Here is a 26,573-nt window from a genome sequence, read left to right on the forward strand (position 1 = left end):
TGCCACACCTTAATTTATTAGATCTCCACCTTGAAAGAAAAGCGGGGGTGAACAGCATGCTATTTTCATGTTTAAGTTCAAGGTCAGAATATGCATATGGAGAAAAGTGCATAAAAATAAATAACATTCAATTTATGGCTTAACTCAAGCCGGAATCAGGCCTTAGGTGCGCAATTAAAGGAATCTACACAAAAAAAATCTACATTTTTAATTGTTATTTATTTTCCTTTTGATTTGATTGATGCATTGACATGGACTCAGAACATCCAATGTTGATGTTTCTCTATAAATAATTGGAATTTTGAGAGTAAATAACTGAATCTGAAACTAGAAAAAAATAAAACAGAGAAACTAAATTTGGGAAAAATCTAAACGGAATTAGGGAGAGGGTATGACATATTTAGTGTGACAATTGGTGTGTTGTGTTCTTCAGTCTTGGAATATTAGTCACTCATCATCAGCTCCTACAAGATCATAGAAATCATATTCAGTCCTTTAACCCCCTCCCTCATACTCACACTCAAAATGTTCTCCTTCTTTATATACTGGCTCATTCTTATTTTATTATGAGGAAGAGGCCCTCTCATTGTGTTGTTGTCTCTTTTGGATGGGGATGTGAGGTGGGAAATTCTAGTTTTGGTTTTGGAAGGAGAAGGGGGGCATCTGATTGGGTGTACTCTCCAGATACTCTTGTTCCCCCTTAGTCTCTCATCCTCTGTCCCATAGGGGCCAAATGCTCTGTGGGTTGTCCTGGGCACCGTTAGCCTTTTGTCTGTCAAACAATGCCCCCCCCCCAACAGTGCAGGGACAGCACAGCGGCCTGGGCTTTCATGTTGTTCATTGTGCATTCATAGCATACGGCTGTCCCTGACCCCCAATGCACCCATTTCCACACAACTGATGCATCAGGGGTTGTCTCTCCAATGTGACCGTCAGACCAGGGTTTAAATCATTTCGACCTTGGCTTGATCCAATACTCTGACCGTAACTGGTCCATGTTTTGTGAAAAACGTGGGTTCAATTCCTGCGAAGATCACATAAATAAATAAATAAAAAATTAGGCACACTGTCATGCATGTCGCTCTGGATAAAAATAATCTGTTAAGTGGCGTGTAGTAAACTGAACTAAATAGTACCATAGTATTTTATTGTGCTGCCCCTGCATCTTGAAGCATTGCTACATTTTGGCCTCCATGCTGAATTGGGGTGAAAGGGATGCTGCCCCAATTGACTGTCCTACTCCAGTCTTCTCTGTCTGGGCTGGGCCGCCTGGGAAGGCTTCTTTGTGGGTTTATAACCACTGTAGACAGAAATAGGTCAGGCTGTAATTTTGGAAGGGAGATGCCCCTTTTGGCCCCTCCCCACATTGTGCCCCTTTGTGTTTAACCATCACACCTTTAGCCTCTGATCCAGTGGTAGGATGCAGAAGTAAAGCACACACATGCACACGCACACTTACACACACAAAAACACACACATTTTAAATACTTTATTTGAATCCACAAAATACATTACAATCCAAAGGCCACACTGTCAGTTAAAGTACAAGACCAAGACTGTTACACACACACACACACGCACGCACGCACGCACGCACACACGCACACACACACACACACACACACACACACAAAATTCTAATCCTAAAGCTAACCCCTATGCCTAAAATAGTATTTTTCCTCATAGGGACCTGGGAAATATCCGTACGAGGGAGAATTTTCCTTGTTTTACTGTCCTTGTGGGGACTTTTGGAGATTTCTGGTATCCATGATTTCTGGTAATTTCAATCTTACACTTGGGTACTTTCTAAAAACACTGCACTTCAGTACAAGTGACTTTTTTAGAATGTATGGAGAACATTTTTCCTGACGTTAACCTAATTCTCCTAAACTTCTACATTAATTCTCCTAACCTGTTACGGAAAAGTCGTAGTTGTATCGAAATGGCATGTTTTTAGGGAATCTACTTACACATGAGTGACTCATAGAGGGTAGGGGCTTTGCAGAGTAGTGGAAAAGAGTCCTTGACTTGTCGAAATGATTTCTGCTAATAAACTTTTTTGTGGGTGTATGGTTTATTGTTCATTCTCTATATTGTTCCAAAAATGTGAATGTCATCTTGACATTGTTCTGAAAGACATTCTAATATCGTGTTTTATTCAAGACACTGGGTCAATATACACTGAGTGTACAAAACTCCCCCCCATCGGGACATGGACTCCACCAGGTATCGAATGTTGACTCCAATGCTTCCAACAGTTGTGTCAAGTTGGCTGCATGTGTTTTGGGTGGTGGACAATTCTTGATACACACAGGAAATTGTTGAGCGTGAAAAACCCAGCAGGGTTGCAGTTCTTGACACAAACCGGTGTGCCTGGCACCTACTACCATAACCTGTTCAAAGGCACTTAAATATTTTGTCCTGCCCATTCACCCTCTGAATGGCACACATACACAATCCATGTCTCAATTGTCTCAGGGCTTAAAAAAAACTTACTTAACCGTCATCTACACTGATTGAAGTGAATTTAACAAGTGACATCAATAAGAGATCATAGCGTTCATCTGGATTCACCTGGTCAGTCTATGTCATGGAAAGAGTAGGTGTCCTGCATGTTTTGTACACTCAGTGTATATTACAATATCGTTTCATTTTGCGCTGTATCGTGATACTCTTCTATATGTGACGCTCCCTAGCGCTAACGTGATTTCATTGGCTATCTCCTGCGTCGCTCCATGCCCTGTTCGCTGTCAAGTTCGCTGTAAGCGAGATATTCGTGAACAGGAAGAAAAATGCATTGGTTCTGTTGGATGAAAGATGCAGTAGGAGGGAGTTTTTAAACTGCCTTTCGAATATTAGTTAAGTAAATGCCCTGAGTGATTGCTTGCTTACAATATATCGATGAAACAAACTCAATTTGAATAGTATTCCAACGCTGCTTTGAGGACAACTCATTGGTAAGTACATACGACCATTCATCAGGACACTCGTGACAGGAGATAGCTAGGTACTGTACTGTAGCTAGCTAACGTTATCTAGTCTATTGCTAATCGGGTGAGTTAGTTATCTTGCCACCTAAGTGAACGTTTAGTTAACGAGAGCCAGTTAGCCACCGTTGTTTTAGTTATAGTTATATGCATGTACCTATTGTACACTACCTTGCTAGCTACCTTGTTGTGCTAACTACTGTAGTTAGCTAACGTAACTATGGGTGGTTGGCCAAAGTTGCCAAGCCAATCCAGTGGCGGAGGTCTAATCGAAACCGGCATTTACTGCTAACTTGTTATTTTGCACTCATACACAATCTGATCAAATCAAATTGGAGTAGGGACTCTAAAATATATAACTAGTTACTCCACTGTAGCTTCGTCTCCGTATGCAATGCATACAGCAGGTTATGGTACAGTGAGTAGTTGTGTGTTTTTCGTTTAACTTTACCGTGGTGTCCTCACTTTGCAGACGCTCCCTACGCTTGAAACCATCCCAGCTTTCAGCCCGCCTCCAACGGCTCGAGCACAGGGCCTCATTGCTGGGTGGCTGCTTACTGTGTTTTGGCTCACGGGGAGACGAACTGGACCGACCACTGACCCGGTGTCCGCACAGCCTTTCTAGGGTTGCAACTATCCCTACGGTTGCACTGGACTAGGACGGTCGAGGGCATAGGCCCAGTGCTTTACAGCATTTAGGGAAACCTCCCATTCACATAATCATCCAACCGATTCAGACTTGTTATGGAGCTGGAGGTGAGCCGAACCGAGCTGGAAGGTTCCGACGCTCCCCAGTCTCAGAGACACGAGAGGAGCCTCGGACTTCTCACCACGAAGTTCGTTACTTTGCTGCAGGAAGCGGAGGACGGGGTGCTCGATCTTAAAGTAGTGAGTGATGGGCTGCATCTCTTTTGACTGTCTGACTGTGTAAGAATTGTTAGCTATGGTTTGTTTATGTTTTAGTATAATCGCAGTCTCCAATTGTATAACCTATATAAGTGTAAGCACTGCCATGTTTGATTGATATCGATTGCTACATTGTGTTGTAACAGATGTGCAACATACTCCGAGGAGATGCATGTGGAATATGACATGCACTCAGACACCCACACCAGGGTTTCCATTAGAAAAATGTGTCCGGGAAGATCTTAATTACAATCTAGTAGGTGTTGACTAGCACTGTCATGCTTAAAGGGATACTTCGGGATTTTGACAATGAGGCCCTTTATCTACTTCCCCGAGTCAGATGAACTCGTGGATAACATTTGTATGTCACTGTGTCCAGTATGAAGGAAGTTGGATGTAGTTTTGCGAGCCAATGTTAACTAGTGTTAGCGCAATGACTGGAAGTCTATGGTATCTGTTATCAACTTCCTTAACTGCAAGCAGAGACATTAAAATGGTATCCACGGGTTCAACTGACTCTGGGGAAGTAGATAAAGGACCTCATTGCCAAAATCCAGAAGTATCTCAATAAATGGCAAATGCAAGGCATGCTTCAATTATCAGTTGAGAAATAAAGCAATAGTAGCTATTTTTAATCATGACCATCAAAACCTTTTTTTAACATGGGATTGCATTTGTAATTGTTGCGCAATGACACTCCAGAAGCAACGAGCTGTGGCTCTGCAGCAGCAGGTCTAGCGCTGTCTGACAAGTAATATTCTGTTAAAAAATTGGCTCTGTATGCTGTGCATGTGTAATAAATAAAATGCATGTCAACTAACGAAAATACACACGCCCCAATTTTAATTACACAACATTTTGTAAATTGAAGCTGCATTATGCAGAAATCAATCCCCCCTTTCCTGGTTGCATAAACTGAAATTAGGCAAACAATTAGAATTTATGTGACAAAACAAGCAAGTACCGTGGGGGGATTCATTCTGCCATCTAAACAGCTATGATATATATTTTGAAAAATATTGTATTTTCAGCTGTTTGAAGCTGGTGTACAAAACTGAAAGTAAATATGCAAAAACGAAACTTAAGAACAATACGCATAGAAATAGCTCACATAGAACAGATCTACCGCAATGACTGATCTGTAACTCACATTTCTATGTGGATTTGGTCGTGTTGCCCCAAAGTTACATATTGCAGCTTTAGCCTATAGACCGATAAGCATGACAGTCAAATGTATTTCCATCAACTGATATTTCCATCAACGAATAAAAATTATTATTTGTAATGGGATTGTTTTTTTTTCTCACGGTCAAATTGACCAGCAACATTTTTTTATTGGCCAAAAGCCAGCAATTACACATGCCCTGTGATGTGATGATTTATACTCTCAAATAAAATAGAAGCTTAAACTCTAATATAAAACTAAGTGTAAAACTGTTATATTATCTAGGTTACTGTCAGTAAGGAGTTCAAGGAATAAAAGAGGGTAAAAGACAGAAAGAGTGTGTGTGTGTAAAAGAGACAATCCGTGTCTCATCGCTCAGTGGGTGGCTGTGTCACGGTCATTATTGTCCCCATTGTTTAGTCCCCCCTCTGATAGGCTCATAGGGTTGTGACCTCTCCTATTATTGGCTACCAGGGCTATGACCCATCCAGTGATTGGTTGACAGGCCCCTGTCTCACAGGCTCTGACCTTTGTGATTTGTTATTTAACCCCACACTGGATATGCATTTCCCTCTAAGGAAAATAGCCTTGGTAGGGACATTTGAGTGCTTGCATTTTAAAATCATTCATTAAGTTATTTTGCTTCTGATGAAAGAGGGTGTACTTTGACAGTTGTGTTGTGAGTAATGTTGTTTCATCTGCTCTTGTAGGCAGCAGACACCCTGGCCGTCAGACAGAAGAGGCGCATCTATGACATCACCAATGTACTGGAGGGCATCGGCCTGATCGAGAAGAAATCCAAGAATAGTATTCAGTGGAAGTGAGTGTGCGTTCGCGCGCTTGTATGTGTATAGGTATGCACACAGTATGTGCTTACATTTCTGTACACTATCTGTCTAAGGGGAGTTGGGCCAGGCTGTAACTCAAGGGAGATTGGTGACAGGCTGATTGACCTGAAGTCGGAGCTTGAAGATCTGGATATGAGGGAAAGTGAGCTGGACCAGCAGAGGGTGTGGGTCCAACAAAGCATCAAGAACGTGACCGAGGACACACACAATAGTCCATATCCTTACTGTGTACCCACATACTCATACCTACACCAACATCTAAATTGTTACCCCCAACCTAACCTTAGATAGGTGTCCATGACAGTCCACACCAGTAGAAAAGTATAGAAAAGGAGCTGCAGCTCTGTCTTGTCTGTACAATAGCAGAGGATACACTTGCCAGCATTAACACTGTTATAATACTCTGTTAAGGTGTGTGTCTGACCTTAACTCTGACCAACTCTGGCCTATGTTAATCATGAGGACATCTGCAACTGCTTCAAAGGTGATACCCTCTTGGCGGTGCGTGCTCCCTCTGGTACGCAGCTGGAGGTGCCCATACCTGAAGCTGTAAGTTCGATTTGTTTCTGCCCCCCCCTAGTCAGTCCGTCAGTCTTCTCAGGGTGAAAAGTAAGTGTGTGTGTTTGTCTCCACTTTTAGGTTCAAAATGGTCAGAGGACGTATCAGATCCATCTGAAGAGCGCTGCTGGGCCCATTGATGTTCTGCTCATCAACAAGGACCCAGTTAACTCAACCCCCGTGGTGCTGCCAGTCCCGCCCCCTGAGGAAATGCTGCAGAACACCAAGTCTGCTGCAGCCTCTGCAGACACAACCATTAACACACCCACTCACACATTTGTCAAGACCACCCAGAGTCTGGCCACCGGCAAGCCTAAAGCACATACAGCAGCTAAGCCATCAGGTGACCTCACTGTTATATCTCTCATGGTCTATGAAAGTGTTTTGTCTGCTAAACTCTCAATACATTATCATTGAATTGCCCCATGTTTACATCTGTATTCATATCTATTTCTCTATCCCTACCTACCAGACACCTCCAGCACTGAAAAACCTGCTCAGCAACCACCATCATTGGACACTCGATCCCTCCAGTCTTCTGCTTCATTGGACAACAACTTGACTGTCTTTGAACCAATCAAATCCGATTCATCTGACTGTGAGTTAGAATTCAATTTGATATGCATATGACTTAAGTTTTTATGCATGCTGGCTTTCCCCTGCACCTCCCTCTGTGCTACTTCATGATCAAACAATTAGCTTAGAATGCCGTTAGATAATTTATCTCTAAGTTTTAGGTTGTTTTTGAATAACCTTAAAACATGATAGGCCTAAGGTAATAATGAGAGGTAGAACAAACAATAACAAGATAGAACAATCTAATGAGTAGTTTGAACAAACATTACAGTTGAACAAAGCTTAGTCTATTATAAAATAATGCATGCAACCCTCCCTATTTCTGTTGTGAACTAAATGGCTAAAAGCCAAATCCCACTAATTAAAATAGCCTATCAAAAGCATGAAGTTAAAATTATGAATACAATTAACCAAATAGGCTATTCTAATGAAGTGTTTAAAGTCCTAAAGTTGCAGCTTTCAAATGCGAACATCTGTGAAAGGCAGTCTATAGGCGAGTCTCTATCACAGCTTTATTTTAAATAACAAATGTTACAGGCAACAAGAAGTCAAATTTAGGAAACAATATCAAGATGGAAAAATGTAATGAAGTCAAAAGAACTTACAGCCTATCAAAGCTTATGAAATAAATTATGTGTAGAGTAGGTCAATTTCCATAGCCTATAATTAGCAATGTAGTCTACAACCTACCTATACAACATATAGAAAGAAACCTAGGCCTAATAAGGGAGGAAGATTAGGCAAAAAAATGTGACTCATTTAATAATTATCCAGTTATGGGGACAGCGGAGTTGCATGCTCTGCAGCTGAGCCGTTGATCATTTACAACCCATCACATGACACACAGCCAGTGAGGATCCTTGACTGTCACTTGCACTTTGGCACACAGACTAAGGCTGAGCGATATCAAATTAAATTTTGCACGATATTTAAAATGCCTGTATCGCAGAATATTTTTTGGGAGTGTGTATGTTCGCTTGTTCTCATGTCTTTTTGGACCCGTCTCCTTCACTCCTTCTGTCCTGTGTGCACCTTCCCATTTACACCAGAGATCTATATATAATGACAAGATTCTCATGTCTCTGCCCTAACAATGGGAGGCGTTGTCCCAAAGGTGGGAAGGCATGTGACAAGCTTACGTCCAAAATAAGCCCATAGAAACGCATTGGGCTTATTTTGGACAGATTTTTGCAGGAGAAACATTTGTCAAACCTCTCACTTTGCCTCTTCCTCTCTATTTACACACACACACCAAGCCCCTCCCCCTGCCACTCAGAACATCAAAGATGAGAGATCACTTCTTCCTCTCTGACAAACAGGTTTCAACTCGTTATTTGAATTTTGATCCAACAGAATGGGTCATATGGAGACTGAAACACATTGAGACATTATTTTACTGTAATAGAGGAAGTTAACCTTTCTAAATGATACCTTTTTATCTCTCTACTCCTCAGTGATTATTGCAAAAAAACAGGTTAAATTATTTAGATTAAGTTAATATTGGGTTTTATGGTTGTGGAAGGTGTATTTTTAGACTAGGTATAATTTCACAAGCCCTGAATCCATTTGGATTATTACTGAGTTGTTGAAATGCAGTGTATTTGCCCTTTAATTGTACAACAAAGCTTATTTCGTGAAAACATCAACAACAAAAAATCAAGAAATATATATTGTGAATCGCCCATAGGTTTGAAAGAATCGGGAGATGATTTTTAGGCCATGTCGCCCTGACCTAAACACACGTCTTTCGTGCCAAAGCTCCAACCTAGAGGAATACACTACTAAAATAGATTTGGCTCCAATGTATATTTTATCATGATTCCTCTCGCTAGTGGTCCTTTTTAGCAGTTTTTTTTTGTGTGTGTGATTTAATTATTTATTTAGTTTACCCTTTTTTAAATAATAATAATGCTAATAAATCAAATCAATTGTGGGGTTGGCCATTAGGGGGCTTACATTACACTGTTTTATGGGTACTTAATCACGAAAGGACAAAGGTTGACCGCCCAACCATAAGCAGGAATGTGATGGAGGGAGATAAACCTTGGCACTGGGCTAGTATTCCAACGGTCTCTCTCACACGTACAAGTACCAGTCAAGTTTGGACACACCTCTTCATTCAAGGGTTTTTCTTTATTTTAACTATTTTATACGTTGTAGAATAATACTGAAGACATCAAAACTATGAAATAACACATATGGAATCATGTTATATCCCAAAAAACTGTTAAACTAATCAAAATATATTTGAGATTTGAGATTTTTCAAAGAAGCCACACTTTGCCTTGACAGCTTTGCACACCCTTGGTATTATCTCAACCAGCTTCATTAGGCAGTCATCTGGAATGCATTTCAATTAACAGGTCTGCCTTCTTAACTGAATTTGTGGAATTTCATTCATTCCTTCCTAATGCTTTTGATCCAGAGTGAAGGAAAAGCAGCCAACAAGTGCTCAGCAAATGTGAGAACTACTTCAAGACTGTTAGAAAAGAGAGAATGCTAAGAGTGTGCAAAGCTGTCATCAAAGCGAAGGGTGGCTACTTTGAAGAATCTAAAATATATTTTGATTTGTTTAACACTTTTTTGGGTTACTACATGATTCCATATGTGTCATTTCATAGTTTGTCTTCACTTTTATTCTACAATGTAGAAAATAGTAAAAAAAAAAAAACATTTAAAATATGAAATGCAACTTGAATGAGTAGGTGTCTCCAAACTTTGGACTGGTACTCTGCGTACATTGTTTATCTGTTTCGTAAGCACACACTTCCGACCACAGTGTTTTTTTTACATTAAAACCCTGGCTATCCCCAATGCACTGTAACAGGAAGCATCTGTGTGGCAACAAATGATGTACAATGCCTGCCTGCTATAGAAATGTGTGTGTGTGTGCGTTCAAGCTGTATTATTTTTGGTTGTTTAATAAATGTACACAGGAAAACGGTGTGTAACTTGGCTCTACTTTATAAAAAACACCTCTAATGTACTTGTATGGTGTCTATTGTGCCTTGTGTTTTTCAGTGCTGGATTTCCCCAAATACTTTTCTGACATGTTTGACCCCGCTAAAGGTACTGTGTTTGACCCCGTGTGCATATGTATCATGTCTTAAACTTTATTTAAATGTATCCGAACAGACCCTTGAACTTAATTTCCTGAAATAAAACGCATCATAAACTGTGACTTTGTGTACAGCAAACACTCTCTCACCTCTCTGTGTGTGTGTGTGTGTGTGTAGAGATGGTGAGTGCAGATCTACTAGAGGAACTTATGGCTTCAGAAGGTAAGAGTCTAAAATGGATTATGTTATAAACACCTTTTACTTTGACTAGATGATTCCAGTTATTCATGTTTATATCCCACTTTCTCTCTCTCTACCAGTGTTCTCTCCACTCCTCCGCCTTTCTCCTCCCCCGGGTGACCATGACTACTTCTATAACCTGGATGAGAGCGAGGGCCTCTGTGACCTCTTCGATGTCTCCATCCTCAACCTTTGACCTATGAACCCTGCCACAAGGCTCACATGAAGAGACCCTTTTTTAAAGAAAGCCAAGAACACTTTTTTAAACACTTGTTTGATTACTAACAAACAGGTCTATTTTTGGAGTCTTGTAATATAAGCTGAATTGATGAACAAACCGTTTTTGATACTTTTCATACTCATACCTTCATACTTTATTTTTGTCGCGTCCCCTTTGTTGATGTTTGAACAGGGAGATGATGCAATTTACCCTGGAGAGCAGCCCTCCCCTACAGGAATTATAAGCTTTAATGATGTCATGGAATATATTTTTTGATCTGTGCTACTGGAGTAACAGTGGATGTGTTTTTAAAAGTTGAGTTGTGCTCCATATGGATTGAGTAAATATGGATTGGGTTGAGGTAAAGATAGCAACCCATTCATTTCCTCAAGGCAAAATCAACCACTACACCTAGGTACTTATGTACATCTGAAACGGTTGGATAGTAAGCAATATAGTGAAAATTCCATCTAGTCTTTTAGAGGTCTAGGTAGAGCTATTACCATATTGCAGACATATTTGATCCTTTCAGATCTACATGGTGACTAAGGGTAGGAAGGGATAGGTGCTGTGAGGAGCTGCATTGTTTGTATTCTACTGTCAATGAGCAGTGAGGAGTGCAGCTACTCCATTGCCCACATAGTGGTGCTAGAGTCACAGCAGGAAGAGAAAATCAGCTCCCTCACCTGCTGCAACCTAGTCTCCTATGAGTCAGGCACACAAGACTAGCCACAACACTGACAACATGTAAATCCATTCAAAACCTTTACCAGTCCTAAAATTTTGACACTATTGATGAGGCTTACAGTTCTGTTCAGTTGCTGGTGCATTTTATATCTTGTCTGTTTCTCCCTCAGTGTGTGCTTGTGGAGCACATTTTTTGGGGTGTAATTTTCAAAATTCTCAACTCTGAATTCTATTGTAAAATGCTCTTTATTTTGGTGTATTTTTCTAGTGAACTGACACTGTCAAGGACAGTACATACATATTTTATCTGTCTCTTTTTTTAACATCCAGATCCAGATTCAACTATGATGATATGTGTTCGTTGAGCAGTAAATATTTTTCAAATTTAGTGTCAAATCTGCTGTTTCATTTGTGTTGTTTGGTTTTATTGCATATTTATGTTTGTAACCTGCTCATGTTCTGACGAGTTAAGTTCACATCGTGGCAAACGGGAACCAGAAATGAGCATGGGAATTTTTGTCACCCCGGCCTATCAGTTCGGGACCGTATATTTTAGGTCAGTGACTGTGAAATGGGACGGCAGCAAATAAGCATCATTATTGTGGGAGATAAATAGAGAGGCTGAACTATTCTGCAGGTGATATATTGGTTGTATACATAAATGTGTTTTAACTTTTTTATATTATCAGGCATATGCTAATTGTAATCCCCCTATCTCTACAATGTATAAGTTGCAGATTGACACTCACACACCCATCTTTGTTATCATATGTGCAAACAACCTCAGCGTGTAGCCACACATCCACTGAGTAAACCTGCCTATGTTTTTATAGGCTAAGTGAGGCTCAGAGGATATTTGTTTTAAAAATGGGAAGTCACTCCTGATTACCTGTATGAATGAAAAATAATATATGAAAACTTTTTTGAATTTTGTATTTTTTTTGCATCACACAACACACACTTTTGTCTACTTAGTTGACACCATGAGGGCATATTATTATGCTATGTTGCTGGCAAGTGGTCAGTAGCTTCCAAACAGGCAGAGGCAATTTAGATTGAGTCAAGGATACAACCTTGGAGTTAAGTGGTATAACATTGATTTAAAGTATAATTTAAGTTGTTTTTTTGACAACTTTTACTTCACTACATTCCTAAAGAAAATAATGTACTTTTGGTCCATGCATTTTCCCTGACACCCAAAAGTACTCATTACATTGTGAATGCTTAGCAGGACAGAAAAATTGTCAAATTCACTCACTTATCAAGAGAACATCCTGGTCATCCCTACTTCCTCTGATCTGGCGGACTCACTAAACTTAAATGCCTTGTTTGTAAATGATGTCTGTGTTAGAGTGTGCCGCTGGCAATTTGTACATTTTTTAAAACAAGAAAATTGTGCCTTCTGGTTTCCTTAATATAAGCAATTTGAAATGATTTATAATTTTACTTTTGATACTTAAAGTATATTTTAGCAATTACATTTACTTTTGATACTTAAGTATATTTAAAACTAAATACTTTCAGACCTTTACTCAAGTAGTATTTTACTGGATCATTCACTTTTACTTGAGTCATTTTCTTTTAAGGTATCTTTACGTTTACTCAAGAATGACAATAGGGTACTTTTTCTACCACTGTTGGAGTTCAATCTTTCAATTAATTCATGACCCGCTCAATTCTCCGAGTTGTAAGTGACTGCTTGCTAAATTCTTTAGGGCTATCTGCCTGAAGGTGACAGACTGGCATTTGAGCTTGGCTGAAGCAGTGTAACTAAAGTAGCGGAGCTGTTTCACAATTGAAGAAATTAAACAAGTGTTTTTGGCCGCCTGCCAATCATGACGTAGTGGTAGTGGTGGTACAGAGAGTAGTGTATATGGCCCAGTACATCACTGGGGCCGAGCTCCCTGCCAGGCCCTAAAAATGGTCAAAGACTCCAGCCACCCAAGTCACAGATTGTTATCTCTGCTACCACATGGCAAGCAGTACCGGATCACAAAGTCTGAGACCAAAAGGCTCCTGAAAAGCTTCTACCCCCAAGCCATGAGACTGCTGAACAGTTAATCAAATGGCTACCCGGACTATTTACATTCACCCCCTGATTTTTACACTGACTATCTTTCACTGACTCTATCCACACTCCTACTCTACTCACACACTCTCACATACTACACTTACATTCCAACACACACACATGTATATTGACTCCACACACATGCTCACACAGACAAACTGTCACACTCTTTCACATACCCTGTTGCTACTCTGTTTATTAATCTGTCCTGATTGCCTAGTCACTTTAAACCCAACCCACATGTACATAATACATAAATGACCTCAACTACCTCGTACCCCTGCACATTGAATCGGTACCGGTACTCCTTGCACAGTATTTAGCCTTGTTATTGTTATTTTATTGCGTTACTATTAACTTTTTTTAATTTGCTAATTTTTCTTCCTTTGTAATTAAGAGTTTCACGGTAAAGTCTACACCTGTTGTATTCGGCGCATGTGACAAATAACGTTTCATTTGATTTGTATGAAAGATAAGAGTCACTCTGCACACTGTTCAGTCCGCTCTACAAGTAGGTTGAGCTGGAGAAATGGTTAAACTCAAACGTAACTCAACTTTCTATGATCGGAACCCCTTTCTACTTGTTTGTGGTTCTTTTTTATTTTAAATTCTTAGAGTTGTGACTGCTTGTCAAATTCTTTAGGGCTATCTGACTGAAGGTGATAGAACCACATTGGAGCTTTGTTGAAGCAGTGTAACTGAAGCAGCTGAGGAGTTTCACAATTGAAGAAATGAAACCAGTGTTTTTGGCCCCCTGTCAAACACGATGTAGCGGTGGTATGAAAGATAAGAGTCACCCTGCACACTACTCAGTTGGCTCCACAAATAGGTTGAGCTGGAGAAATGGTTACACTCAAACTCAACTCTCCCTGATCGGATCTCCTCTCTACTTGTTTGTGGTTCTTTTTTATTTTATTTTAATACCAACTGCTGTCTCAACAGCTGTATCCTACAGGCTATTGTTCATAAGTGTCCATATATTTAATAAAAATGCTACATATCGCCTAGCCTTTATGAAGTCAATATGAACTACTTACTAGAACTTAAACGTTTACGTTAGTCATTTCTGTCTCTTAGATCGCAAATGTCACAGTCACGTACTTTATGTTGACTGATAGTATTTTTTGTGACAATTTAAAAACCTATTAGCCCATATCAAATGTTTTTAACCGTTTTAAAGCATAGCTTAATCTTTTTTTTTTTTTTTTTACTTGCCTGAACTCATATCTAATGGTATGACTGATGCAGAAATTAGTTTATTGAAGTAGCTGACATATATTTATGTTTTTAGTTTTTAAATGTTATCATTTGAAATGAGCTGTTCTGAGTGCTGGCTGATGACTTCAAATGGGTGCTGGCCAGTCAAGTAATGGCGTAGACTGCTGTCCTATCTGTGTTACTGCATGTTATAGATTCCTCCCTTTAGTGAGTTGAACAGTAGGAGTCAGGTTTGGGCGCCCACGGCCTTCCATTGCTTCCCTACAAAATAAAAATCCAGCTATAACTTTGTTTAAAGTGCTGTGGTTTATGACCTGACCTAGGTCATATAATAATACATATTAAAATTGAAATATTATGAGAATATTAGACAAATTATAATACATAATAAAATGGAAAGGCAGCATAAACAGACAATGTGTGTAGGTGGCTTCTCTTTAAATCGTGAACAACTCTAATCAAAAAGTTGAATGAACTCCATTTGAGTGCAATTATTAGTGGTGAACACTGTGTTCAACCACAGGTTCATAATCCCTTAATAGGCTAAATTGGCTAAATAGGCTGTAAACTCAGAGTAAGCAAATATCCCTCCTCATGAACATTGTCTGACCTGCTAGATTTCAAAGCAGTCCAATGGGTGGTGTCTAAAAGTCAGAAAATATCCCTGGGTGGTGTGGTTGGTATCTTTAAATGGTGAAGAACACAGTCACCATGATAGGCTCGGTGATGTTGTTGCTATTTTTCCTCCTGTTCTTCTTGATCAGGGTCCGCCGACCTAAAAACCTCCCCCCAGAACCCCGTCCCCTGCTCATCCTAGGCAATCTGCTACAACTGGACCCTGTCAACCCCCTCAAAGACCTGGAAAGGGTAAGAGAACTTTACAAAAAATCCACAAACCTGGGAAAGTTTGGTTTACCCTGGGTTTATTTTTGTGTCATACACTGTATGTTGTCAGTGATTGAATAGTTACCAGTAATTTGGTTTTGTTTGAAGTTGCCCAAACTGTGTGCAGGAAGATATGGTTTTGTAGCTTCCTTACAGACCTTTAAGCTTGAACAAACAACTATGTTTTTAGAAGACTAAAGCATTTTAGATACTAACTTAAAATGCCATTGTGATTCATGTCAGAACAGCAACAGCCACTAAACTGTGTTTGATCCAAAATAGGTCAGGTTCCAAAAGGTTTTATCAGGCCTAAATCAACATGCACTGTCTCCGCTTTTGAAACAACCCTCAAAAAGGTTCTTGATGGGGATTTGTTATGTTACAGACGTTTGTTCATCCATATTAATTTAACCCAGATAGTGAGGAGTGTCAATGATACAATACAATAACTTTTCACAGGAGGTTGGTGGCACCTTACTTGGGGAGGACAGGCTCGTGGTAAATGGCTGGAGCGGAATAGGTGGTATGGTATCAAATACATCATTCCATTCGCTCTGTTCCAGCCATTATTATGTGCTGTCCTCCTCTGGAACTGTCAGTAGTTGCTTGCTATGGTTTAGTTTCATCTTCAGATGTGTCTGACTTGTCACACAACTTACTGTTCAGCTTGGGAACTCTCTCTCCCTCTCTCTACCTCTGTGTTTCAGCTGAAGAGGTGCTATGGTAACGTGTTCTGTCTGTACATCGGATCACGACCTGTCGTGGTTCTGAATGGCCTTGAGGCGGTTTGTGAGGCACTAGTGACATGCACAGCTGAATTTTCAGGACGACCAAACCATCTCATGATCAGCGACATCACAGAATGCACAGGTACTGTGTTTTTAACCCCTAGTGTCCCCTAGGCTGGTCCTGGGTCAGCTTTATAATTTGTGATATAATTGTATTGGTGTAGGTAGAAGTAGAGGTGACCTTAAATCAGTTTATATAATGCAGAGCACAAACACACACCGCCTTGTCGGTACTGTGTGAACTGCATATGTATCAGTGGAGGCTGCTGAGGGGAGCATGGCTAATAGTAATGGCTGGAATGGAGTCAATGGAATAGTATCAACCACATGGTAACCACATCTTTGATACCATTCCATTGACTCTATTCAAGCAATTATTATGAGCCGTCCTCCCCTCAGCAGCCTCCACTGGTATGTATGTACTGTATGTCTGTGTGTGTGTATATGTGTGTGTGTCTAACAGATAGGGATCATACTTCTTTTGTGTTCTTAAAGAAATTCCCAGCCAGCGGTCCCAGTTGATTAGTGTTTACTCGCTTGCATACATACTGTATATCAGACAGGGCATTTTGTTTTCAAACATCATAACAATGACAAAAATAGCACAAAATACAATAAATGTAAGTACCTGATGATAGAAAAAAGGAAGCACATTAGATGTGCTGGACAACAGTTTGTTGACGACTGTAGATTTGTGAGATTCGTCTGTTAGCATGGAAATAACTGTGAATTAGCAGGGAGTTAATGTGACCATTACATTTAGGGCATGCTAGCTAACTCACGTATAGAGCAATCATGCATACAAAACCACATCACAGGAAGCCCCCCAATATCTAATATATATATATATATATATATTTATATATATATATATATACTATCGTTCAAAGGTTTGGGGTCACTTAGAAATGTCCTTGTTTTTAAAGAAAAGCATATTTTTTGTCCATTAAAATAACATAAAATGTATCAGAAATACAGTGTAGACATTGTTAATGTTGTAAATGACTATTGTAGCTGTAAATGGCTGATTTTTAATGGAATGTCTACATAGGCGTACAGAGGCCCATTATCAGCAACCATCACTTCTGTGTTCCAATGGCACGTTGCGTTAGCTAATCCAAGTTTATCAATTTAAAGGGCTAATTGATCATTGGAAAACCCTTTTGCAATTATGTTAGCACAGCTGAAAACGGTTGTTCTGATTAAAGAGGCAATCAAACTGGCCTTCATTAAACTTGTTGAGTATCTGGAGCGTCAGCATTTGTGGGTTATTTCTAAGTGACCCCAAACTTTTGAACAGTAGTGTATATACATATATATCAAGTACATTTAGACGTTAGGAAATATACATAGTGAACTCTTACACATTGTAATAGAATACAGTATTTCAGAACGGGACCTGCTGCTTGCATGTCAATATCAGACTGGGAAGAATTGATGTTTGCAATCTTCCCCTATCAGCAAGCATAGCCAATGACAAAAACCTTATTGGCATCTGACTTGAACCAACCAATAGAAATACATAAACATTGAATACATATTTCTGCAGTAGCAAGTGGAATCATAACCAACACTGTTACATGTGTTCATCAGGGATCATCAACAAAGATTTTGTCTCCAGCTGGAGGGACCACAGATGCTTTGCTCTGACCACGCTGAGAAACTTTGGTCTGGGCAAACGCCCCACGGAAGAGCGCATCCTTGAGGAGGTCTCCCACACCTGCTCTGTGCTGGAGTGCAATGCTGGTACAGCCACACACACACACACACACACAACGTACCACATAGTCATCACCATTCCTATTCATGTCATTATCACCACATACTCAGTATCCAGACTAAAGTTACCCAATATCAACCAATTAGCGTTACAATATGTACAATATTGTATTAACATTGGGTATAAAGAATGTGGTCATTTTTACCATATCTATCCTATCATTGTGTTCAATTTCGGAAGCTCTGTGATCGGTGCTCTTATCTTGTCTGTGTGTATTGCCTGGTGCGGTGATCGTTGCTGTGTCCTGGCAGGCAGTTCGATGGACCCTCAGCACCTGTTCCATTAAGCAGCGTCTAACATCATCTGCTCACTGATTTACGGGGAAAGGTTTGGATACGACAACCCAGTCTTCCTCACCCTCATCAGTAGGATACAAGGATTTAACCAAAATTGCTATCGGACCTTGGGCCATGGTACATAACACTATTATCACTACGACTGCTGCTACTCCACTACCTTTAATTAAAATAATAATAATATATATCCTAATGGAAAAAAATCATAATGGAAAACCAGGGTCGTTCCACCAATAGAGTGCATTTTATGTCCCCCAGACATTATGTGTGTATGTTTTTATGAAACACTCAATTTAACAGTTCGATCACATACATCTATGCTCTAACTTAACTAATCAATGTAAAAACAATACAATAGCAGTGTTTTCATTAAAATAAGTTATTTGTTTTCTCTGGAAATGCCCATTTTGGCATGTCATGTTTTTCCAAGTTCTAGGGAAGCCCAAAATGTTTCACGTTTTCACCATAGTCAAATCAAATAACATTTTATTGGTTGTGTACACATATTTGCAGTTGTTATCGCAGGTGCAGCGAAATGCTTGTGTTTCTTTTTTTTCATTTCACATTTATTTAACCAGGTAGGCTAGTTGAGAACAAGTTCTCATTTACAACTGCGACCTGGCCAAGATAAAGCAAAGCAGTGCGACAAAAACAACAACACAGAGTTACACATAAACAAACGTAGTCAATAACACAAAAGAAACATTGAAAAATCTATGTACAGTGTGTGCAAATGTAGAAGAGAAGGGAGGTAGGCAATAAATAGGCCCTAGAGGTGAAAATAATTCAAATGTATTATTAATACTGGAATGATAGATGCTCAGATGATGATGTGCAAGTAGAGATACTGGGGTGCAAAAGAGCAAGAGGGTAAGTAATAATATGGGGATGAGGTAGTGTGCTATTTACAGATTGGCTGTTTACAGGTACAGTGATCGGTAAACTGCTGATGCTTAAAATTAGAGGGAGATATAAGACTCCAGCTTCAGATATTTTTTTTCTAGCTTCAACAGTGCAGTAATACCTAGCAATACAAAACAATACACAGAAGAAATACAGAAATATCTCATTTACATAAGTATTCACACCCCTGAGTCAGTACTTTGTAGAGGCACATTTGGCAGCAATTACAACTGAGTCTTTCTGGGTAAGTCTTTGAGAGCTTTCCACACCTGGATTGTGCAACATTTGCCCATTATTCATTTCAAAATTCTTCAAGCTCTGTCAAATTGGTTGTTTATCATTGCTAGACAACCATTTTCAGGTCTTGCCATAGATTTTCAAGTCGATTTAAGTCAAAACTATAATTCAGGAACATTCACTGTTTTCTTGGTAAGCAACTCCAGTGTAGATTAGGCCTTGTGTTTTGTCTTATTATCCTGCTGAAAGGTGAAATCATCTCCCAGTTTCTGGTGGAAAGAAGACTGAAAGTTTCCCCAGTCCTTAACTGTTTACAGGAATACCCATAACATGATACAGACACCACTTTGCTTGAAAATATTGGAGTGGTACTCAGTAAGGTGTTATATTGGATTAGCCCCAAACATAACACTTTGTATTCAGGACAAAAAGTAACATTTTTATTTAACACCACAAACTGATGCAGGCACTAAGACCGCACTCAACGAGCTGTATAATGCAGGAGAACTTCATTCCGTTTTACCTCATTTCTACCAGCATGTCACATGTGCAACCAGAGGAAACCAAACTCAAGACCACCTTTACTCCAAACACAGAGATGTGTACAAGCTATCCCTTGCCCTCCATTTGGCAAATCTGACCTGATTCCTGCTTACAAGCAAAAACTCAAGCAGGAAGTACCAGTGACCCGCTCAATACATAAGTGGTCTGATGACATGGAAGCTAAGCTACAGGACTGTTTTGCTAGCACAGACGGGAATATGTTTCGCGATTCATCTGATGGCATTGAGGAATATACCACATCAGTCACCGGCTTCATCAATAAGTGTATTGACGATGGTTTCCCCACAGTGACTATACGTACATATCCCAACCAGAAGCCATGGATTAAAGGCAACATCCACACTGAGTTAAAGGCTAGACCTTCACCCCCATTCTGAGGTCCTGAGTGCTCTGGAGCAGGTTTTCATCAAGGATCGCTCTGTACTTTGCTCTTTTCCTCGATCCTGACTAGTCAAAAACGACTGGGAAAAAATGATGCTGCCACCACAATGCTTCTCCGTAGGGATGGTGCTAGGATTTCTCCAGATGTGATGCTTGGCATTCAAGCCAAAGAGTTCAATATTGGTTTCATCAGACCAGAGACTCTTATTTCTCATGGTCTGAGAGTCTTTAGATGCCTTTTGGAAAACTCCAAGCGGGCTGTCATGTGCCTTTTACTGAGGAGTAGCTTCTGTTGGGCCACTCTACCATAAAAGACTGGTGGAGTGCTGCAGAGATGGTTGTCCTTATGGAAGTTTCTCCCATCTCCCATCTCCACAGAGGAACTCTAGAGCTCTGTCAGAGTGACCATCGGCTTCTTGGCCACCTCCCTGACCAACGTCCTTCGCCGATTGCTCAGTTTGGCCTGGCGGCCAGCTCTGGGAAGAGTCTTGGTGATTCCAAACATCTTCCATTTAAGAATGATGGAGGCCACTGTATTATTGGTGACTTTCAATGCTGCAGAAATGTTTTGGTGCCCTTCCCCAGATCTGTTCCACAACACAATCCTGTCTCGGAGCTCTACGGATGTCACGTTCGTCATAGTGAGGAGACCAAGGCGCAGCGCAATTTAAATATATTCTTCTTTATTTAAACGAAGAACACTAAACAAACGAAGAACACTAAACAAACTTTTAAAAAATAACAAAACGAACGTGACGCTATAAACACGCGTGCTGACATGCACCTACACATAGACAATAACCCACAAAACCAAAATGGAAAATGGCAATCTAAATAGGATCCCCAATCAGAGACAACGATAAACAGCTGCCTCTGATTGGGATCCAATTCAGGCCACCATAGACCTACATTTACCTAGACAAACCAAAACTCCATAGATATACAAAAAACCCTAGACAAGACAAAAACACACATACCACCCTCGTCACACCCTGACCTAACCAAAACAATAAAGAAAACAAAGATAACTCAGGTCAGGGCGTGACAACGGACAATTCCTTCGACCTCATGGATTGTTTTTTTTTCTCTGACCAGCACTTTCAACTGTGGGACGTTATATAGACAGGTGTTTGCCTTTTCCAAATCATGTCCAATCAATTGAATTTACCACAGGTGGACTCAAATCAAGCTGTAGAAACATCTCAAGGATGATCAATGGAAACAGGATGCACCTGAGCTCAATTTCGAGTCTCATAGCAAAGGGTCTGAATACTTATGTAAATAAGGTATTTCTGTTTCTTATGTTTATTAGATTAGCAAACATTTCGAAAAGCCTGTTTTCGCTTTGTCACTCTGGGCTATTGTGTATAGATTGCTGAGAATGTTTTTTTTTAGAATAAGGCTGTGACGTAACAAAATGTGGGAAAAGTCAAGGGGCCTGAATACTTTCCGAAGGTACTGTACATGTAGAAACGGCTTGTCCACCATGTTTACTACAGCATGTGTATGGATGTGTCGTCAACATAAATAACTGTGTTTGTGTTCCACAGGCTCTCGTGTATGCCTGGGAGAAGGGTTAGCGCGCACGGAGCTCCTTCTGATAATGGTAACCTTGCTTCGACATGTCCAATTTGTCTCGCCTGAACAAGAAGGTGCGCCTGACTTCCGCCAGATTTTTGGCATTGCACAGGCGCAAAAACCCTACCGCCTGGGAGTGCGCCTGAGAAGCAGCCAGTGATGGTGAACTACCGACAGTTTTCACTGAGCGGCAATATCACTGAAGCAGCACATTAAACAATGCTATACCCTCCATTGAGTGCCTTATAATTTTTGATAACACATTTAGTTATTTGTGATGGATAGTCGAAATCAAATGACCTCTTTTCATGCTAAATAAATGAACCTCCTCAACAGGTAAACATCACATAACATGTAAAATTATGTCATATTCTGCAGTCAGTCCAGAAATAAATTGGATAGTGATTTTTGTGTTTCCTCTTCTCCCACCCATGACTCTTCAAACCACATTCCAAACTGACACAGTAAACAGACCCAGACACGATACAAACATTTCGCATGAAACTAGAGAATATAATTAAATGTAAAAATCCTAAAAACAACAGTGAAACAAAAGAACCATTGAAGTATTTTTATTTCTTTATTTTATTCATTTGAAAAGAAAATGCTAATAGCCCTCTGAACATACAGAATATTAGCTGACTGTAGAAACAGTAAATACAACGGTGTGTAAAAGTAATTTTTAAGGGCTTGATCAAACTATATGAATAAATGTTCGTTTTTTCAAAGCACAAGTACAGTAGCTATTCACGTTTTATTTTTGATATTAAGCTTTATTTAACCGGAGTCACATTGAGATAAAACTCTTCTACAAATCAAATGGTATTAGTCACATGCGCCGAATACAACAGGTGTAGTAGACCTTTCAGTGAAATGCTTACTTACGAGCCCCTAACCAACAATGCAGTTTTAAAAATACGGATGAGAATAAGAAATAAAAGTAACACATAATTAAAGAGCAGCAGCAAAATAACAATAGGCAGTAGGGGGTACGGCCGGGTACAGAGTCAGTGTGCGAGGGCACGGGTTATTTGAGCTAATATGTACAAGAGAGCTTTGCATAAATTTACAAATAAAACCCAATAAATGTTTTATTTATTTATTTTACCTTTATTTAACTAGGCAAGTCAGTTAAGAACAAATTCTTATTTTCAATGACGGCCTAGGAACAGTGGGTTAACTGCCTGTACAGGGACAGAACAGCACTACAAAACCCACTATAATTAAATGCATAATACACAACATTAAATATATAAGAAAAGCAATCGATTTCTGTAACATAAAAGTCTCCAATCAATAATTTAAAATTCCTGAAAGGCACCAGAACATCTAATTGCAAGGCATTTTGTGTATTGGTCCACACATAAGTGCAAAAAAACTAAAAGCATATTTTCCCAATTCTGTGGAGACCAACGGGATCTCCAGAGTTAACCATCCCTGAGAACGGGTTTGGTCATTTGTACGTCTAAAATGAATCAATGATGTAATGTACAGAGAACGTTTCTGCAAGACTAAATAAATCAAATAAGAGTGCAGTTTTCTTCTTACAGACCGAGGTCCATCCCACATGTTTGTACAGAATATAATAATGAGTTCTAAAACCATCCCCAGTGATAAAACGGATTGCTGAATGGAATGGAATACTGACTCCAGTTGTTTCAAAACAGAGGCCGCCGCTTGCATATACATAATGTCACCATAGTCTATTACAGGGAAAAGCGTTGTTTGAACATTCTTCCTTCTATTTTCAAAACTGAGGCAGGATTTGTTTCTATATAAAAACAATCGTAATTCTCAGCTTCTTTGTCAAGTTTTCAATGTGTTTCAAAAGACAACTTGGCATCAAGCCAAATACCCAAATACTTACAGTGAGAAACTTTCTCATTTTGGGCTCCATTTGGAGTGAAAATACGAAAGTCCTCAGGGTCAACATTATGGGCTGGCTGTGAAATACATTATGTACATGTATGCGCGAATTGAATGTGAGATTGGGCTGCGTTTAGAGAAGTGCTTCCATAAACCAATTATTGTATTAGTTCTACCGTCAACTTGAATCACTTTATCCCAGTGTTAACCAGCCCACACATACTAGAGACAACAACCCTGTTGACAATACCTAATCCATCCATTTGCCGGTGTGTATCGGAACAATAATCATCCTTTACATTTTTATATTGAGATTCATTTTTTTAATGTAAAAGGGTAATACCAATTATGTTATGATCGTATATGCCTATTCCAATAGAGAACCTAGGCCGGTTTTTAATTATATAATCCTTTATCCTAGCCCTATAATACATATTCATATTTATTAGGTTATATCTTAAAAGCTAATCATTCCGATTCACATCGGCGAACAAGGGCCGCACTATATAACGGCTTTTTAAGTCATAATATACCCGACCTTTACAATTAGGACATATCATATTAAACAAAAAAAACGACCTTGGTTTTTCTAATGTACAATAAATAATAAATACATTTAAGAAATCATACAGTAGCCTCTCTGTAGTGCCTTTTAGGGAGTCCACTGTAGTTTTCAATATCTTATTTTCCGCTCGTATTTTTTCCATCCTTTTTACTGTAATCCAGTCCTGTTTTTAAGGCCTCAACCTCCCCCAGTAGCCCAGGCAATAGATCACGTTTTTTTAACTGCTCGTTCATGCTTGTAAGCAATGCTCTATCTTCTGGAGACATAATGATAAAAACGTCCCCCTCCAATGTTTACGTTTGGAATTTTAGACGGCGGCTTTCCTCCGGTTTCACTCGCAGAACTCAAGGAAAGGTCTTGTCTGGTTCGCTTCGATGTATCCGTTTCTTTCTCGAGCATTTCAAAACAATGATCAATACATCGTTCCAGATTCTCTATATTATCCAGAATGTTTGTATCGTAGTTATCAGCTAATTCTCATTTTTTGTGATTAATTCATGGGACAAGCCTTGCCATTACCACGTTGTCACGTCATCACCTCTACTAGTCCATTTTTGGCAAAAGGCTGCGAACGTTTAGGTGCATGAATTTCTAACCTTTTTAGGGGTTTGAAATCACCTGGGGTGTCAATAAAAGCCGTATCATTACCTGCCAATATATTATTCATAACCAAAGGCTGCATAGCAATGGGAATTACATTGTCAAAATTGACCCCAATCGGACCTACATATTGTTTATCTATCACTGTTTGCTGGGGGCGTTGAGACGTAATGGTGATTACCTGTGACATCAGCGGCTTCACGTTACAATACACCTTTGTAAAAGTGTCCATTTCTTAGAGCTGCCTTGTAGTGATTAGATAGTGTCCACGCGCCAAGGTGATTTCGGTGACTTTTTGTTGCCAAAAGGTATCAAAATTCTCCATAAAAGTAATTCCTGCAGATCTACGGTAGACTTTCAGACATTCATGGAGTGCTAGCAGTCTGTTGAATCTGCCACTTCTATGACCCAGTGGAGGAAGGCAAGAGATGAACGGACACTCAGTCTTTCAGCTTGGTCTATAAAGGTCTATAAAATATTTTTTTATGATGCTCTGATCTGGCCAACTAAATGTAATTTGATCTTAACATACATAAGGTAGGCCGTCATTGTAAATAAAAACGTGTTCTTAACTGACTTGCCTAGTTAAAAAAAGGTTAAATAAAAAAATATATACAAAACATAAGACAATACTTGTGCATAAGTGAGAGTACTTTTACATGATTTATCCAATCGTTTTACACTACCAAGTTATCAAGAAACATACAATGTTACAAGTCATCCTCAATGTTTTACAAAATAAAAATGCATTATTATTCCCATATAATTATTACAGAGAATCAGACAAATTATGCTACCCTCTGCATATTAGCTATATTTGGAAATGTACACATTTTTTGCTGTTGTAGGAAGCAATCACTCCCCTATTGCTGACTACAAATTATCTATAACTGGGCTTACAACTCACTAACTAGCAAAGGATATGAGCAAAATGTGCACACTTGGCTACATATAGCTCTCGCTTTGATCTCAAAACAAGTGCATCTACTCACGACCGCTCATGCTGTAAACACAGTCCAGCTCAAAGTAAATGGCACAGATCCATATATTGCACTGCTCTATTTGCAAAATAGGTCTACTGCAGGTCTGATTGGTTATGCCGCACCGGTCTGTGTAGAGAATGGGTTGAGTCCTGCTTGTCAATGCAATGGAATCCTACTCCGATGCGTTCTGCCTACAACAAAATCAGGTGCATAGTTAGTTTTGCATACTAAGTCTTGCATTGTTCGTTTTGTTTCTGTATGTTGCATTGAAAGTGGCTAATATTGTGTTGATTCAATCACAATTGCCACAGTAAAGGGAAACATTGATAGTGTTAACTAACAAGGAAAACTCTAGAAAGTTCAGTGAAGTTCAATCCTGTGCCTCTCTCCATGGGCTGATATTTCTTCTGTGTGGCAGTCCTGAGGGATCTGCGTGGCAGTCTCGGGGCTATTGCGCACCCACGTGCAGCTTAGCGGGAACATTGGTCATCATGATAAACAATAGGAGGCCTAGAAGGCTCAGTCTTTTCTTCTTTCTTCGTGGAGCAGATGAAGTTCAACCTGTCCTCACAGTCCCAGGTTCCCCAGTGCTCTCCCATCTTGGCCATAGTC

General features: G+C 39.6%; 1 protein-coding gene and 1 pseudogene across 2 annotated transcripts; both read left to right on the top strand.

Annotated features, from left to right (window-relative positions):
* Positions 1 to 2,757: 2,757 nt before the first annotated feature.
* On the top strand, positions 2,758 to 12,174 carry LOC115112329 (transcription factor E2F4-like). 2 transcript variants are annotated; one of them, XM_065013112.1, is made up of 10 exons: positions 2,764 to 2,957; positions 3,460 to 3,875; positions 5,769 to 5,878; positions 5,960 to 6,120; positions 6,346 to 6,455; positions 6,546 to 6,807; positions 6,937 to 7,062; positions 10,062 to 10,109; positions 10,277 to 10,321; positions 10,420 to 12,174. In XM_065013112.1, the coding sequence occupies exons 2-10, from the start codon at positions 3,732 to 3,734 to the stop codon at positions 10,533 to 10,535; spliced, it is 1,122 nt and encodes a 373-aa protein (XP_064869184.1). In that variant the 5' UTR covers positions 2,764 to 2,957; positions 3,460 to 3,731; the 3' UTR covers positions 10,536 to 12,174. The 2 variants fall into 2 exon arrangements, with proteins under 2 accessions (XP_064869185.1, XP_064869184.1); XM_065013113.1 differs by lacking the exons at positions 6,546 to 6,807; positions 6,937 to 7,062; positions 10,062 to 10,109; positions 10,277 to 10,321; positions 10,420 to 12,174 and having other exon boundaries at positions 2,758 to 2,957; positions 5,960 to 6,435.
* Positions 12,175 to 15,246: 3,072 nt separating this feature from the next.
* LOC115111144 (cytochrome P450 2F2-like) lies at positions 15,247 to 21,949 on the top strand (annotated as a pseudogene).
* The last annotated feature ends 4,624 nt before the right edge of the window (positions 21,950 to 26,573 follow it).

Source organism: Oncorhynchus nerka, linkage group LG28 (assembly GCF_034236695.1).
Source record: "Oncorhynchus nerka isolate Pitt River linkage group LG28, Oner_Uvic_2.0, whole genome shotgun sequence".
Classification (NCBI taxonomy): domain Eukaryota; kingdom Metazoa; phylum Chordata; class Actinopteri; order Salmoniformes; family Salmonidae; genus Oncorhynchus; species Oncorhynchus nerka.